The 17741-nt window shown below is 41.9% G+C and overlaps 1 protein-coding gene and 1 long non-coding RNA gene across 2 annotated transcripts; both read left to right on the plus strand.

The window, feature by feature from the left end:
• The first annotated feature begins 1409 nt into the window (after positions 1-1409).
• LOC132592545 (uncharacterized) lies at positions 1410-5559 on the plus strand. Its single transcript, XR_009558020.1, has 2 exons — positions 1410-1730; positions 5522-5559. It is a non-coding gene; the product is annotated as an uncharacterized LOC132592545 (long non-coding RNA).
• Positions 5560-10434: 4875 nt separating this feature from the next.
• On the plus strand, positions 10435-17616 carry LOC118079479 (monoacylglycerol/Diacylglycerol O-acyltransferase-like). The gene is made up of 4 exons (XM_060277824.1): positions 10435-10622; positions 15574-15634; positions 16104-16243; positions 17420-17616. Exons 1-4 carry the CDS (start codon positions 10440-10442, stop codon positions 17522-17524), a joined length of 489 nt encoding a protein of 162 aa, XP_060133807.1. The 5' UTR covers positions 10435-10439; the 3' UTR covers positions 17525-17616.
• Positions 17617-17741: the final 125 nt, after the last annotated feature.

Genomic DNA, 17741 nt, shown 5'->3' on the forward strand with positions numbered 1-17741 from the left:
TGCCAAAAGAACCTTTACCTAGTGGGCCTTTGCAAGGGTTGGTGGGCTTCTGTGGCACACTTGTCTTGGCTACTTTCACATCACTTTCATGTTTTTTTTTGAGAAATAAAGGTTAATACCTTCTTCCAATGATGTTGTCTTCTTGTTTCTTTAAAGGTGCAAGGAATTTTTTATGGGAGAGGAAACAATGCTTCGGTCAGCAAGGGTTGCTTGGCCAAATTACCCCATGGTGTCACATAATCTCGGTCAGATGCCTCCATCAGTCACCCTATTCTATGCTGACTGGTGCTTCTTCAGGCGAGAGAGCAGCTCCACAAAGAACACATGACAGTAATACAGCCTCAAGTTACCAACCACCACAGGCATCCCCAAACTTCAGTTCTCCAGATGTTTTGGACTACAATTCCCATCATCCCTGACCACTGGTCCTGATGCCTGAACCAACGCATAGACCAGAGTGCTCAGTGCTCCTGGCCTTGCTGTTGGTTCATTTTATGATAAAGGAATCCACCAAGACAACAAAGGCTGATTCAATTCTGAACCTAGATATTAAGGAATATAGATAACCTGGAAGGGATTTAACAGACTAGCAGATAACATCCCTCTCTGTAAGTTTGTGGTTTTTATTCTGCATTTTAGTAGGTTCTAAGTGGTTTTAATGAGTTTTAGTAGGTTTTAACTCTTCTTCAATTGATTCATGAAGGGACTAGTGAAGATTGGAGACCTGTCAATTTTTGTTTTTCGGTACTATTTGCCTTTTATAGCGCATTTATAATTGTTTTTTATCACATCTATGACGGAATTGTGGACAGAGTACTGCATGACACAGCATTTTTGCGGATAAGGAATATCAGCTACTTTATAAATCCTGTCCCCTCAAAAATGGAGTGAAACAGACCACCATATGTGTATGTGATTACAGTATTGCTCTGACATAACTGACGAACGCATGCTGGACATGGATCCTCCACCTCCACCTGACAATATTGAACATGTACCGAATGCCAGAGACCCTTTGATGTCAAAGCGTGCCAACCTGGAATTTCTGGAGCTCCTGAGAAAGCAAAGCATACTGCAGGGGCAACTAGTGAGAAACTTTTTGAAAAATCAGCATGGCAGAATTTAACCAAACAATCAAACAGGTGGTATTGGAGATCTTAGACAATGCCTAGAGCACAAGTAGCTAGTCACGTTTCTTAGAGTAGGATTGATTACTGAGGATGATTACTTGAGATTCAGTATTCAAACCTAGTAGGTATTAATGAAATCCACATATGCATGCTGCTGTAGCATTAAATGACAGGTCCAATGGAAGAGCTTTTACAGCACTAGGATTCAATATTGTAAACATAACATGTTATTAAGGGATGATCCTATTACATGCACAATTCCTACCTTTACTCCTTAGTCAATAACTGGTTCCATGTGATCCAGTACAGTATGTTATTCTGCAATATGACTGCAATTGTAGATGTGATCTCATAAGTTACCCTTAATTACAAATGGCCACAACTTCCAAGTAGCAGGCACTCTAAGCTTTCCCTCTTTTTCACAATGCTTTGTTTCTTCATACAGATGGCACACCCATCACAGTCACTTTAAACCACCACATAAAGGGACATGTCTCTATAGGGATGGGGATTAGCCAACGAAAAAGTGCACCAGACAAGACGTCTGCTGCTCCCAGAGAGAGGTGACTGAATTAAAGGCAATTTAGACTTACCAGGAATGTAAGTAAAAGTTTTTGTTCGTAGAATCATAAAGTGTAGAGTTGGAAGGAGCTCCAAGGGTCATCTAGTGCTTCAAATTTACTTTGAGGCATCCTGCCTATGTTGGATAACAGATTGGATTTTGTTGAAAAAACGAAAATTGTTAAACTTAGAAGGACATGATAAACAGTTTGGGTGGCACGCCTGCCTATGGTATAGAAAAGCAAAAATATATAAAACTTTTACAAATCATGTAATTAGAAAAAAACTATTTTTTAAAAAAGTATAAAAACATACTGGAAATAAAAACACCACTATGGATATATCCAGTAGAAGCTACGACCAGCAAAAGAACAAATATGGATAACCATTGGTTACCTTACAGTGAAATTTTAGAGTGACCTTAGAGGACAGGAACCAAAACTGAGAAATCTCTAGGAATTAAGAAATCTGGTTACAGATTGGCTACAGGTACGTCAGATTAATGAATTGTTTGAAATTGATAGGAAAAATGGCTTTGCAGAACAAAAGTCTCAGTTTATCAAATACCTATTACGGTAGATACAAATATAAAAGTATTATCAAAAATATACAAATGGCTGTTGGAGTGGGAAACTAAAGATGAATTTGTGAAAAAGAGCATGATTAAGTGAGCATAAGATGTGGGTCACAATATTGATTATAAATTATGGAAAAAGTTGGGGGAAATAAATATGAATTTTACGGCAAGTTATGCAATAAAAGAAAATAAGATCAAAATGGCCCAGAGATAATTTAACACCCACCAGATTGGCAAAGATATCTAAAAAAAGAAAAAGGTATATGTTGCAAGGGAACTTGAGGGATTTTTAATTCACATGTGGTGGTCCTGTAAAATAATTAAGGAATATTAGGAAACTATATATAATGAATTTAAAAAGATACTTAAAAAACTTTTCCCCAAACACTTGAGATTTTCCTCTTGGTGATGGTAATAATGGAGGTCCCAAAAAACAAGAGAGTTTACTACGTCATGAAAATTTTGGGAAATAATCGCACAGGGAGCCTCTTTAAAATGAAAACCTGTAACCAACAGTATCTCACCTGACCTTTGGTACCAGCATTTTTCACAGCTTTATACTACCGGTACTTCAAATATTGTGCATTTGAGTGTGATCCCTACATTCAAAAATGATTTATTAATTAGCTGGGATCCTGCCACTGATTCTGAATGCCTTCAATTAATTAAAACACTTAGAGAGGGTGGTGGGCCGTTATTTTGGCTCACCTTTTCACTGCAATAAAGTATACCTGTAAAATCCCGGCAAATTGGAAATTGAGCTTGCTGATCTCTATTTATAAGAAGGGAGATAGTCAAGATCCGTCAAACTACTGCCCTATAAGCCTTTTGGATATTGTTTATAAACTTTATACCTGTTATTTGTTAAATAAACTGGAAGTTTGGGCCAACCAATCAAACCTATTTAATCCAGAACAGTTAGGGTTGATACAATGTGCATGGTATTACAGGCCATAATAGACAGGTATGTGAAGGCACAAAAGCACAAGCTTTTTGCAGAGATAAATTATGGCTAAAACTTCATAATCTATATATATAAATATGTAAACTGGCCATGTCCGTTAGTATCCAATTTTCACCAAAACCAATCACATGCACCACTTCTGCGAATTCGAAACCTTCGGAAGTCGAGTCGTTCGGATGTAGAGGTATGATTATATTTGTAATTTTGTAAATCTCCATGAACAACGGTGGAAAAACAACACGGGAAATTGGCACGTTACAGTGGGGAACTTCCGGCTGATATCGGAGCAATGGCGGGTGCTGTTTTCCTCACCTGAGGAGAATGTGGTGCCTCTGAGGAAAAGGGGGAGTGCTCCAGCACAGCGGACCCCCCAGAAGAAACCCCAAATTGAGCTTTTTGGGGACGTGGACCTGGCAGATGCCAGAAGCGAGCTCCCCCCTCTCTCGGTCTGCCTGTTTTGGGGCGACAAGAGAGCAGGGGGTCTGGAGCTAACGTGGCACAGCGGAACAAAGCTTAAAGACCACGAGTACCAAAATAACTGAAATAAAAAGGAGAAATTAGAAAAAATCTGGTCACGGGAGGAGATTTAAAAAGGAATCTGGTCTCCTCCCATTGAGAGAACTGAGACACAGTTAACTTGCCTATAGCCGCAACAAGTGAAAGGAACTTATTAATTATCAAAGAATGGACTTAAAACCCTCCCCCTGAGGCAGGGTAAAGGGGAAAAGGGCTAAATTTATTAAAATCCCTGTAAGAACTTTTTAATTTAAATGGAGGAAAAAAAACCTGGAAACTGGATTTGGGTCCCTGGATGGATTAGCAAACCGCCATCGTGACATCACAATAAGAAGGAATTTGTTTACCTCTTTGAGGTTGAGAACTGTTAACTTTGAAGAGAGTGCAAAATATAAGGCTGTGGACAAGAAGTTTGACATATGCTCTTTTCATGAATGCACACATGATTTTTTAAGACAAGAAGAAGAACTTAAAATGAGATTAATAAACAGATCGGACATAAAATTGGTTTTGAAATACGAATTGCACCATCTCCTGCTTGGTAATCTGCTCTTTTCCCATGAAATCTGAGACGACCAGGATGTCTGTAGTCATAACATCATCTGAGTCATTTGAGTCCTTGGTCTTTCAGAAAGAACTTTTGGAACAGCTTTTGGATCTTAAAAATGATTTGAAGCAAAATAATATAGTGATACGCGAAATGAGTGAGAGAATTCAGAATTATAAGGGAAGTGAAAAAGGATTAATTCCAACAGAGAACGAAGAGAAACAAAATGAACAATTATCAGTCATGGACAATGCAACTGAATTTAAAGAAGAAGAGGAAGATGCATGGATTATTGTTCCCCCAGTGAGGGGGGGGGGGATCAGGACACCTGTTTGATTCAAGGAGTCCTCACAGAAGAACCAGTATGGAACAATGTCCTCCCAGTGAGAGAGGGAGTGCGGGATCCATACTGGGGCCTAATTTAGAGGGGGGGAACTGAGATAGGGCTGGAAAGTGGAAATATAACTGGATGGTTTTGTGCTACAATATTTAAAGAATTGGGGAGGCAACAGGAGAGGATTAAGGAAGAATGGTGGGTAGGACAGGACAGAGTGGGAGTGGTATAAGGGGTATTAATGGATGTAATTTTCATTGATGGGTTTGAATGATGTGAAACTGGAATGACTTCTGGAACTCGCTGAAACATCTGGGAGACCCTGAGCCCAGGGGAAGGGGGGTTGTATTAGTCTTAAGTGTTAATTGTCATTATGATATAAGAATTATTAATTGAATTTATGGGAAATCTTTGGTAATAAAATTTAGGCTAAAGGGAGAAATACAAGATTGAAGGATGGGAAATAAAATTTTGATTGGGATTAATTGATTAATTATTGGTGGAATATAGTTGATGTTTCTAGAATAGAAAAATAGAAAGATAATGATAAACGGTATTAGATTAAATTAAGGTATAAGATGGAAATTGCTTAAATGGAATTCTAAAATGGACCCAGTGAGAGGGGAATCGAGGAAGTCAACAATGTTAAGTAAAAATGTAACGAATGATGTTTTTCTTTTTTTATGTTTTATTTTATTTATTTTTTGTGTTTTTGCTTTTGTAATGTTGTTTTTGTATTTTGGAATATTGGAAAACGAATAAAAATTATTTGCGGGGGAAAGTTACAGTGGGGAAAACTAATAAAATATTAAATAGCATGAGATTTTTATGTAATCATGAATGCTTCTGGGATGGCAGATCAAACCGATGTACTGCATTTTCTGTTTTCCAGGTAAAGAGTGGGGGAAATAGCATCACAACTGAAGAAAACTTCACTTCATATATTTATTTCATTGGCATAAACTTGGTGCTTCAGATCAGGAAACAATGAGCTGGTTTACTCAAATGCTGCAAAACCTGATTAGTTTTCCTTACTTAGAAGAATACCTGAGCTCAGTGGTTCACCCTTGGTGGTTTCGTAAGCTGCTGGTTTTGCTTTGTTCAATAATAATAGATATATATTTGGCTGGCTGTGCTTGCTCATTTTTGCTATATGTTTACAAGAAGATGAATAAGGACCAAGAAACTGATTCTTATAGCAAAATTTGGGAAAAGCCAAGGAGATTTATTGCTCATATTGTAGATACATATGGAAAGATATGGCATGGTGAGTAAATGTTTCTTTCATAGCAATAATTCTTTCTTATGAGTCACTATAATTTCAAAGGACTGAGGATCAGAATTTCAGGCTTGAAGCACTGGAACAATAGTTGCCACAGTGAATCAAGACTGGACCTCTGAACCCACCTCAGAGTCACAACAGCTACAAGTTTGGGTTGGCTGTATAAGGATCAAAACAAAGGCATGGTCATTTATTTATGAAATAAGAAAAACAAAACATTTTATGAAACTAAATGTGAACTGCCCTGACGCCTCCAGGTATAGGGTGGTATGTAAATTCAATAAATAAATAAGACAAGATTACAGAAGAAAGGGTCAACTGGTAGCTGCATAAACACCATACATTTAACAAAATGGCAGAAGGAAATCTCTAGATTTATTTAGCAGGGGTGCAGACCGAGGATAAAACATACCCTACTTATTGATATCAAGGAAAGGGGGGTTCGGCCTTCCTGATCTAAAATTATATTATGAAGCCGCATGCCTCTCTTGGATAAAAGATTGGTTTCAACTTAAATATACAGATGTAATGGATCTCAAGGGGCATGATCTACGTTTTGGTTGGCATGCCTATCTAAATTATGATAAGTCAAAAGTACACAAGAGCTTTACTAACCGTATACAGTGGTGCCTCGCTAGACAAATGCCCTGCTAGACGAAAATTTCGCTTAACGAAAGGATTTTCTGATCGGAGGTTGCCTCGCTATACGATGAGGTTTTCTATGGCCACCGCTTCGTCTTGCGAAGCGTGGCCATAAAAACCTCCGATCAGAAAATCAGGGCATTCATCTAGCGAAAGGGGAACCAGCTGTAGCAAGGAAAGAAGGCAAAGGAAGATCAGCTGAGAGGCGCTGACAGCTGTCACCGCCTCTCAGCTGATCTTCCTTTGCCTTCTTTTCCGGCTGCAGCTGGTTCCCCTTTGTGTTCCGCTGGTCTCTAGAGGAACTAGCGGGGGAGGAACTAGGTGTCCGCCCGCTTGCCTTCCCTGAGAAAGCCGGGCGCCTTCTCGGGGAAGGCAAGCGGGCGGGCTACGTGTCCCCCGCTTGCCTTCCCCGAGAAAGCCGGGCTCCTCCGTTCTTCCCTCCCGCTGCCCAAGAGAGCCAAAGGCTGGATCTGTTGGGCGGGGGGAGGGAAGAAGGGAGGATCTGATGGTCCTCTGTTCTTCCCTCCCGCTGCCAGACAGAGCCAAAGGCTGGATCTGTCGGGCGGGGGGAGGGAAGAAGGGAGGATCCGATGGTCCTCTGTTCTTCCCTCCCGTTGTCTGACAGAGCCAAAGGCCGGATCTGCGGGTGGGGGGAGGGAAGAACGGAGGATCCGATGGGTCCTCCGTTCTTCCCTCCCGCCACCCAACAGAGCCAAAGGCCGGATCTGCGGGTGGAGGGGATGGAAGAACGGAGGATCCGATGGTCCTCCGTTCTTCCCTCCTGCCGCCCGACAGAGCCAAAGGCCGGATCTGCGGGCGGGCGGAGGGAAGAATGGAGGATCCGATGGGTCCTCTGTTCTTCCCTCCCGCCGCCCGACAGATCCAGCAACCCCGGGATCTGTGCTTTCTGTCGGTGTTGGGGAAGAGAGGAACTAATGGGAAGGGCTGCTTTCTCCCCGTTCATTCCTCTCCCCTCACCGCAGACAGCAAGGAGAGCTGTGGGGCTGTTGCCGCCTGTCTCCCTGCCTTCCAGGGAGCAAGCGCCGCCACTTCCAGGGAGCAAGCGCTGCCTTCCAAGCGAGCAAGCGCCGCCACTGCCGCCAGTCCCTGGAGCCCATAGGAACACATTAATTAACTTTTAATGCGTTCCTATGGGAAACGGTGCCTTGCAAGATGAATTTTTCGTTGGACGAATTGGCCGTCGGAACGAATTAAATTCATCTAGCGAGGCACCACTGTAATACGAAATTCAATACATGGTCAAGCATGTGTCTGTCCAGGAAACAGCTGTCTCACTTGGTATAAAGTGATTCAGAGAATGGTCTGAGGATGCCTGAAGCTGGAACTCTTAGGGATGGAGATGAAATGTACTCCAGGCCCTGGATAGCTCTCATGCAAAGCAACACTCTGTACAGAAGGATGAGACTACTCTTTAAATAAACAAATAAAGTCTCAGAAAAATTAAATATGACCACATATTAAACCATCTCAAGGTCTCAACACCATAGAAAAGCTTAAAGTAGACTAAAACAGCAAAACACAGTTGTTAGCTCACTCAAAGACTGGGCAAAAATGTTTCCAGCTCTGCCCAAAAGGAAGGAAGGAAGGAAGGAAGGAAGGAAGGAAGGAAGGAAGGAAGGAACATTCTGAAGAGGAGAGAAGTCCCTCCATTATATGGAGCATATAACAGAGCTTTTTACCTGATTTGAAGAAGTGTGTTTTGGTTGGATGTTTATAAATGTGTGTTAATTGGAAAATCTAATAAATTGTTATAAAAAAGAAGAAGAAGTGTGCATGCACACGAAAGCTCATACCAAGAACAAACGTAGTTGGTCTCTAAGGTGCTACTGGATATATATATATATATATATATATATATATATATATATATATATATATACATATACATATACATACACACACACACACACACACACACACACACCACACACACAATATATATATATATATATATATATATATATATATATATATATATATATATATATCTACTGCATCAGACCAATATGGCTACCTACCTGAATCTTTAACCTGATCTTAATTTTTTTTTTTCCTGAACCACACTGTTTTCCTCCAATAATGTTTGTGATATTTCTTTATTGCATTTTGTATTATTTTCAGGTCATGAACTTACTGGCATGGAACATGTCCCTAAAGGAGCAGGCATTATTATTTATCATCATGGAGCTTTTTGTATCGGCTATATCTTATTTGTGGCTAGATATTTTTTAGAGACGGGGAGACTGTTATTTTCATTAATGCATCATGTCGGGCATTGGATACCAGGTAAATTATTTAAATTTAAATCATGCTTTTTTACATAAAACATATAAAATATGACATAAAACAATGTTATAAGATATAAAACAATGCTATAAAATATAAAACTGTATATCAGGATAGCAGGTGAAAAACTACTGATAAACAAAATAGCAGCAACAGGTGAAATAGTTTAGTTAGTGCAGATGAAGGTACATTCTCACCAAGTCTTTGCTAGTAAAACAAAATGAATGCAGGATGAATAATTATTTCCAATTCACAACTGAGTCAGCAGAAATGGTCTCCATGAATAATGTTGTGTTTTTCTGTCTACATTCTTCCTCAGAGATCTAAAAACTGAGGGAATCCAGATAATGTGTCATCTGATTCCTATGCTATTACTACAAGCTCTCATGTAATAATTGGTGCTCACTTTAATGCCAGAATAGGACAAGGCGTAGGGTTTGGGGCCTCTAAGTTGAAGATTTCCTCAAGTATAAAGTGTTTTGCAACGTTCAGTCAATAGTAAAGATGGGATATTCCTTACTGGAAAGAACAATGCAAAGTATGGGATTCTGCTTAGGAGCATCTGCACTAGCAAACCACCTGTGCAAAATCCTCTATATTCAAACACCACTGGGTGGCAGCTGGGCCGGGGTGGGAGCTACAGCTAAGGAAAAGGGCAGAAGCCCAAGTGAAGCCCCAAAGACATGTCCGTGGCAAGTCCAACCTATCACCAAAACTGCACACAGATCCCAAAAAACACGGCCCCACCCAAACACATGGCCAATCAAACACTCCCACACACAGCTTTTATGCCCCCATGTGACACTGCCATCGAACACATGTGGAACCCTTGCTGTAGTGTTCATGGCCCTCCGCTGCCACTCCCCCCACACCATCTTCCTCTGCATTCACACAGCAGCCACACTAGGAAACCATGGCATCACAGAAAGGTCATTTAAAGAAGGAAGGAAGGAGTCCAAAGAGGCCCAGTAGCACAGAGTGCTGTTTGGAGTTTTCCACTAGGTCAATTAATGCAGCATATAATCTCCACCCATAAATCTGTGGACCAATCTCTGCGGGTGGAGTCAGTTTTCCATCAGCATAGTCTGCTCTGTGCCATGTGTGTGTGTGGGGGGGGGGGGGCAAAATATTGGTGCCTCAGCTTCAGGATCTGTCCTTCCAGTGAGCGCTGGAAAGCTCTGCATCCTAAAGGGATCAAAGGTTTGGGTGGTGCAGCAAGGCACAGTGAGCTGTATTTTTATCATAATGCAAACTTGAATGCCATTCTGTTGTACTACAGACTTGACTTTAGGAACACATGTCTAAAAAGGTGGCCACCTCACGACTCAACCCCACTCAATGTGCTTTTCAAAAAAAAAAAAAGCCTAATGCCAGAACATCTGAGCAAAAGAGGAATTAGCATAAAGTGCTCCTCCATGAATTCCTAGTTGAAATGGATTGGCAGACAGCTATGCTTGTGATCCATAATAGTAAAATATATTTGCAGTAATGACACTTGCATTGTATCCACACTATTTCCTAAATAAGTTTCACATAAAATGCATTCTTCTATTTGGGGCTTATTTTTTCAGGGCTGCAGATGTTTTATTATGTGATCGGGTTGAAATCTTACAAGAAAGCTGAAATTGTGGAAATTATGAAGAAAGGCCACTTAATGGGCATTTCACCTGGTGGAGCTAGAGAAGCAATATATGGTCATGATTACTGCTTAATATGGAGTAAACGCACAGGTTTTGCTCAGGCAGCTTTGGAGGCGAAAGTGGTGAGTGATCTTTGTGCAATTTGCATTGCCTTCACAAATATCCTAGATAAGACATAATGTGTTGACATTAATGGTCCAGCATCCTAAATGGCAGAGGATGGCAAATATCCTGTTTGGGGGTCAAATAATATCTGGAGTGCCACAGGTTTCCCCACCCCTGCTTTCAAACAAACCTACTGAAATTGGTGACTTTTAAAAACAAAACCTGCATTTTCCTTTTTTATATATAATTTTATTTTAAAATTTTGTTTTACTATTTAAAATACACACAGTTTACATCCTTAAGTTATCAATGACTTCCCTTCTTCTCCTTCAATAGTTCATTTTACATATCATAAATCCCTGCATATTTTACAAAAACTATACTATTCAATATTCCATTGCATGGACAGGCGGAGTCCCCCAAACCCCAGGCGACCCCTGAGCAGAATAATGACTCAAGACAACTTGCTATGGGATTAAAATTGGCCACAACTTTATTGAGATTCAGATGTTGGGAGACCTTGGCTCAGGCATTGGGCATTTATCCTTCCCACTCACCAGTCAGGGATCTGGGAGACTTCAGGGTTAACCAGAATGTGTGGGGATTGGGCTGGCTCTGCTGAACATATGTTCAAGCAGAGAGCCCCCCTCCCCCCCGTTCACCACTGCTTGAGGGGAGAGCAATGACAAAAAAACTCCCCCCAAGACCCCTTTAACGGGGAACCCTGCACTGCCGCAAAGGGGGGGGGCGTGGGTCACCGCTTCATGCCCCCCCATTTAGGAAGATAGACTAAAGGATTCTACCCAAGGCCTGAGACCGCCAAAGTAGTGATGTTATGCCACGGGAAAGGCGAAACCTGCCAATGCAGGCAAATTCCTTTCCGGCCCTTCAACAGCGACCTTGAGGTAGCAGTGCCTGCGTACCTTTGGAGAAGAGGTTAACCTGCAAAAGAAAACTTAATTGAGGGAGTGGAGGGTGGGAGAAGCTCTGGAGCCGACTGCTGCTTCCCAGATAGGCTACACCTTCTGTTCTGTGGGCAGGGCGATCCCTCCCCTTACCTGGCCAATCCCCTGGCAACGCCTCTCCAGGCAGAATTGGGTGGTTGACTGAGGTAGGCTGAGACTGCAGGTATCCCGCCTGGGGAGGATGAAGCCAGCCCTGAACTACCAGGAGCAGCACTGGGATCCAGGCAACTGCGTGTGACCACGCAAAAGTCGCTGCCCTTTTTATGTGGGGAGCGGTCATTATTGAATCCATCAAAACATATTACACTGTAGAATTTATCTTAATGCTGCCAGTGTTTTCAGCTGTACACAATTATTTCCCATATATTCAATAAATGTTTTCTTTCTTTTTTCAAATAATTTTTATTCATTTTCCAATATTACAAAATCACAAAAACAAAAATAAAACATTTAAAAAATATCAATTCTTACATTTTTTACTTAACATTGTTGACTTCCTCAATTCCCCACATTTTAAAATTCCAATTAAGCAATTTCCATTTTATATCTTAAATCATTCTAATGCATTTTATCATTATCACTCAAATATTCTATTCTAAAAGCCTCATCTATTCTTCACCAATAATTAATCAATTTATCCAAATCAAAATTTATTTTCCTGTCCTTCTATCTTCTATTTCTCCCCTTAGCCTACAATTTATTACCAAGAATTTCACAAAAAATAAATATAAATTATTCTATCATACTAACATTTAAACACTTAAAACTAATTCAGCCCTTACCCTGGACTCAGGGTCTCCCAGATACTTCAGCGAGTTCCATAAGTCATTCCAGTTCCAGACCATCTAGATTCTAGATCAATCAAAAATTTACATCCATTATTACCCCTCACCCCACTCCTACCCTGTCCCAGCCTACCTCCCATTCTTCCATGATCATCCCCTGCTGCCTCCCCAATTCTCTAAATACTGTAGTACAAAACCATCCAGTTATATTTCCACTTTCCAGCCCTATCTCAACCCCCCCCTTTAAGTTCTGGCCCCAGTATGGATCCTGCCCTCCCTCTTTCACTGGGAGGACATTATTCCATGCATCTTCCTCATCTTCTTTAAAGTCAATTACATTGTCCAAGACTGATTATTGTTCTTCTTGCTTCTCTTCATTCTCTATTGAAATTAATCCTTTTTCACTGTCCACACAATTCTGATTCCTTTCACGCATTTCACGCAACTGTCTATTACTTTCACGCAACAATATATTATTTTGCCGCAATTCATTTCTCAAGTCCAAAAGCAATTCCAAAAGTTCCTTCTGAAAGTCCAGGCCATCAGGTGATGTTGTGGCTACAGACATCCTGCTCATCTCAGATTTCATGAGAACAGAACAGAGCAGGAAGTGGCGTAGATCTTATTTCCAAAAACATCAGGGACCAAGTTTATATCCGAACTGGTTATACTCTCATTTTTAATTCTTCTTCATATCTTAAAAATCTTGTGACCATTTATGAAAAGAGCATTTATCAAACTTCTTATACCCAACATTATGTTTTGTGCTATCTTCAAAATTGACAGTTCTCAACTTCAAAGAGGTAAACAAATAAATAATAATAATAATAATAATAATTTATTTATACCCCGCCCATCTGGTTGGGTTTTCCCACCTACTCTGGGCGGCTTCCAACCGAATATTTAAAACAGTACATTATCAAACATTGAAAACTTCCCTAAACAGGGCCGCCTTCAGTTGTCCTCTAAAAGTAAAAAAGTTACTTATTGCCTTGACATCTGCTGGGAGGGCGTTCCACAGGGCAGGTGCCACTACCGAGATGGCCCTCTGTCTAGTTTCCTGTAACCTCACTTCTCGCAATGAGGGAGCCGCCAGAAGGCCCTCGGTGCTGGATCTCAGTGTCCGGGCTGAATGGTGGGGGTGGAGACGCTCCTTCAGGTATTGTCATATCATAATGGCGGCTCACTGATCCCTCCAGGGACCCAACTCCAGCTTCCAGGGAGACTTTCCCTAATCCAAATTAAAAAAAATAAAATTACAGGGATTTTACTGGAGTCAGCCCTTCTCCCCTTTACCCTGCTTCAGGGGGAAGGTATTGAGCCCAATCCTTGGTAATTGATAAGATCCTTTCAGTCTTTCCGGCTACAGGCAAATTAACTGCATCACAGTTCTCTCAATGGGGGAGATTGACTTTCTGTTGAAATCTCCTCCCGTGGCCAATTCTTTTCAATTAATTTTTTCCCCTTGAATTTCTTTCTGTTACTCATGGTGTCCAATGTCTTCAAATCCTTAAAAAAAAAAAAAAACACCGCTCCTTCACTGCCGGCTCGGAGCTTCGCTTTATGAGGGTAGCCACCTTGGGCGCTCGGTCCATGGGCGGATCGGGCCCCGCCGCCGCTAACGGCCTCCCGCCGCCTCGGGCGCTCGGTCTATGGCCGGATCGGGCCCCGCCGCTGCCGCTAGCGGCCTACCGCCACCTCGGGCACTCAGCCGGAGGCCGGATTGGGCCCCGCCTCCGCAGCTAGTGGCCGCCCGCCGCCTCAGGTGCTCAGTCCATGGACGGATCAGGCGCCAGCGCCACCACTAGCGGCCTCCCGCCGCCTCCGGCACTCAGTCCATGGCCGGATCGGGCCCCGCCGCCGCAGCTAGCGGCCTCCTGCAGCCTCGTGTGCTCGTCCCATGGCTGGATCGGGTCCCGCCGTCTTCGGTAGTGGCCTCCTGCTGCCTCTGGCGCTCGGCCCAAGGCCGGATCGGGCCCCGCCGCCCCTAGCCAGCCTCCCACAAGATCGCCACCTACCCCACTCGGCCTACGGCCGGATCAGGCCCCTGCCACCACCACTAACCTGCTGCGTCACCGTCACCCGCCCGCGCTCCCTGCACTGAAAGGTAATGTGGGGTGCATGCCTTTAAAGTCTCTTTTAAAGGGTCTTTTTCCTAGGCTCTGGAACGAATAAATCCATTCCCAATGCATTTCTATGGGAAACATCGTTTTGACTTACGAATGTTTCTACTTACGAATGTGCATTCGGAACGGATTAAATTCGTAAGTAGAGGTTCCAATGCAGATCTAAATCTTAAAAGCGTCTCCTTTTCCCTCAATTCAATTAAAGCCAAGTTGTCTGCAAATAGTTCCTGAGATGCTATAGCCGCCGCCACTTGAATCCAGGGGGCAGGAGTAACAAAAGTTTGAATGCTTTTTCTTTTAAAAGAAAGTTTTCAAAGTTCTTACCCCCTGTCCCCCTCCTTTTATTTCCAATGGCAGACTTTCTTTGTTTCATTCACTGCTTCAGCCAGCTTGTTCCCATGCAGGATAGTCACCGTTTCCGGAGAAGACTGCCTTTTGGTTCTCCTGGAAGTTCACCAAATTAATCCAAATGCTAAAGACACTTGAATAATAAATCCCTTTTTCCTTGGTTTTATTTTCTGGGAAATAGGCTGCTGGCCGAGTAGGAAATTTGAGGCAGCCTGCTGCTGGAGCACACTGGAGCCCAAAGACCACAGCTTGACAGCCAGGTTAGGCCAGCACCAAATGGAACTGAAGACCCGTTGGGAACTCGCTTTTGACCTCCACAGGAACCCTCAGAGTCCTGGTCATCCCCAAGACCGTTTTGCAGGTGCTCGTTGCCTACGAGCTGCCCCCAAACTCCAAAAATCAGCAGCCAGTTCGCTGAACCTGGCTTCTCCCCCCCCCCTCAGGGCAAACCAGGAAATCCTTTTTTCTTTCCCCCCCTTCAATTCCTGAAAATCTGGAGGACAGCTTCTGAAGTTTCTTCATCTGAGATATCTGAATAGATGTGTCAGGAATTTTAAAGCCAATTACATTATCATTTATGAGTTGCTTCTCAATATAATCCCAGATGTGAAGCATTCTTTGTAGTCCATAACAAAAATAAAGGTGGGATGATTGGGACAAAGTAATTACCCAGTTGATTGGGACAAAATAATCACCCAGTCCTCACCTTTCTTTTCATGTTTGCTTCATCTTTTATTCTTTTAGCCCATCATCCCTATTTTTACACAAAACAATTGTGAAGCGTACAGGACCATTGGAAAGACAAGTAAGTTAAATACCTTGGTTCATCAAGAGATCTCAGGCAATAAACATTTTACTAATATAGAATGATATTTTTAAATGAATATCTATTTACTACTCACAAATAGTTTATTCCATATACACTTATCTGCAAAAGCTGTGTTGCCTGCCTCAGTACTGAGTGAACATGCCTTTGCTTAGTTTTCTATTAGATTTAACAGAAAGCTATAATCAATAAATGTGGGAGCAACCCTAACATAGAGGGGAATTGAACAGGAAACAAACCATATTCTGCAGTCTATTGTACAAAACTGATGAATCTGATTGCAAAGAGCTGACAATATCTTGTATCTCTTTTCCCAAGCACGCATATTATTTAACTCTTCCTCTCTGGCGTGTATCTATTGCAATTGCTAAACACTGAGAATGTCAACTAATTTCAAATTTGATATGGTGTCGCTTTGCTTCAGAATCTTCTTCCATTTCATATACAGGGCTGACACAATGGCTATATGAAAAAACTCGATGTATGTACCTTCCCATTTACGGAGGGTTTCCAGTGAAATTGAGGACATTTATTGGAGAACCTATCCCATATGATCCAAATATAACAGCTGTGGAGCTGGCTGAAAGAGTAAGTCAACTCTAAACTTGGAAGTTTAAAAGCAGAATATTTCTTTTCCTCTTCGTTTTTCTCTCTCTTTCACTCTAAATTGTATTGTACATATTGATTTCCTCATTCTATATGACCAGATATAGAGTTCATTATGTGCATTTTGTGCATTATGCCTATCACTCAATTTTCCCTCTCCTTAACTTGTTGAGACAAATTAAAGGTGACAAACTATGCAGCACAAAGAGAGATCTGCTCATGCAATGGGACTTCTTCTTCCCACTATGTTAGGGTTGACTATATAAAATACATTCTGGAGGTTTACATTAATAATCAAATAATAGATCTTATTCTAATTGCTCCTGATGAAAATGTTGGTCAATTGCATAAAAAGTTGTTGAGCTGAGCTTCTGTGGGGCCATTGGTCAACTGCCCTCTTGCACTTTCTCCAAACTGTCCACATGTGTGAAACGGAACCCATGCCACCAGGACAGAGCCCGAGTGACCCCGCCCCCACACAAAGGAAGACTTGGGAAAATGACCCCCAAAGGGAGGGGGCTTAGGGGAGGAGCATGTAAGGTCCTGGTGGCTATTAGGAACAGGGTTGGAACATGGTTTAGTATGCCTGGTCCTACCCCAAACACTTTCTGGTTGTTTCTTGCTGCATCAAGTTTCAGCTTTTGATTGCCTGTTTAAAGGTGCAGATAAATAATTTCTTTCTGCAAGGGGTTATGCCTTGGTTGTGAGGTTCCATCCTTTCATTTTACATTGTAACAGCCATGCAAGGTAACTACTGTGTACAAGGCAGCCCAAGGCACATATGTTTGTTTCTCTGCCATTCTCATACAGTGCTCTTGGTAAACATAAAGAGAGTGGGCTGGATTCCGTGAGAGAGGAGCAGTTTCCTAGTGGGGGTTCCTCACCCTGGCTGCTCTGGCCCAACCCTCCATGTTGAAGAAGCCACTTTTGAGGGTTGAGAGACAAGAACTCTCATGCAACACATGTCAGTAGGCCTATACAAAGTCATTTGTGTATCCCAGAAATAAGTTACATATTGTGCTTCTATGGCTGGAATAAATGGGTTGCCTCTGGTTCTGATCCCCTTAGCTTTTTCCTCACAAATATTAATAACTGTGAATACCTATTTTGCAATCTATTCGTATAACACAATGTATTCCTCTGGTTTTCTTTCAACAGGCAAAGACTGCACTTGATAATCTTCGGGACAAACACCAAAAAAGGCCCGGAAATATATTAAGAGCTCTTTCAGAACGATTTGATAAGCATTACAAAGCTGACTAGTCCATATAAAACAGTTGCCGTGTTTCTGACAAGATGTCTGTAATAGGAACATTAATAATTATGTTATTAAAGCTAAATTGATATATACAGAATTGTGCTGGATTGTTTATTAATGATCTGGAAGGGACCCTAGCTCAGTAACTCAGCACCTGCTGTGTGAGCAGAAGGTCCTAGGTTTTCGAAGATGTACAAGTGCTTTCCTGCCCTATCCTGCATT

Source organism: Zootoca vivipara, chromosome 8 (assembly GCF_963506605.1).
Source record: "Zootoca vivipara chromosome 8, rZooViv1.1, whole genome shotgun sequence".
NCBI classification, from domain to species: Eukaryota; Metazoa; Chordata; class Lepidosauria; order Squamata; family Lacertidae; genus Zootoca; species Zootoca vivipara.

Bases quoted from the DNA above. Each gene is read 5' to 3' on its own strand.
- LOC118079479 (XM_060277824.1), top strand. From the start codon at position 10,440: ATGTTTTATTATGTGATCGGGTTGAAATCTTACAAGAAAGCTGAAATT. The intron at 10,623-15,573 runs GTGAGTGATCTT...TTATTCTTTTAG, and splicing joins CAGCTTTGGAGGCGAAAGTG to CCCATCATCCCTATTTTTAC. The intron at 15,635-16,103 runs GTAAGTTAAATA...TTTCATATACAG, and splicing joins CAGGACCATTGGAAAGACAA to GGCTGACACAATGGCTATAT.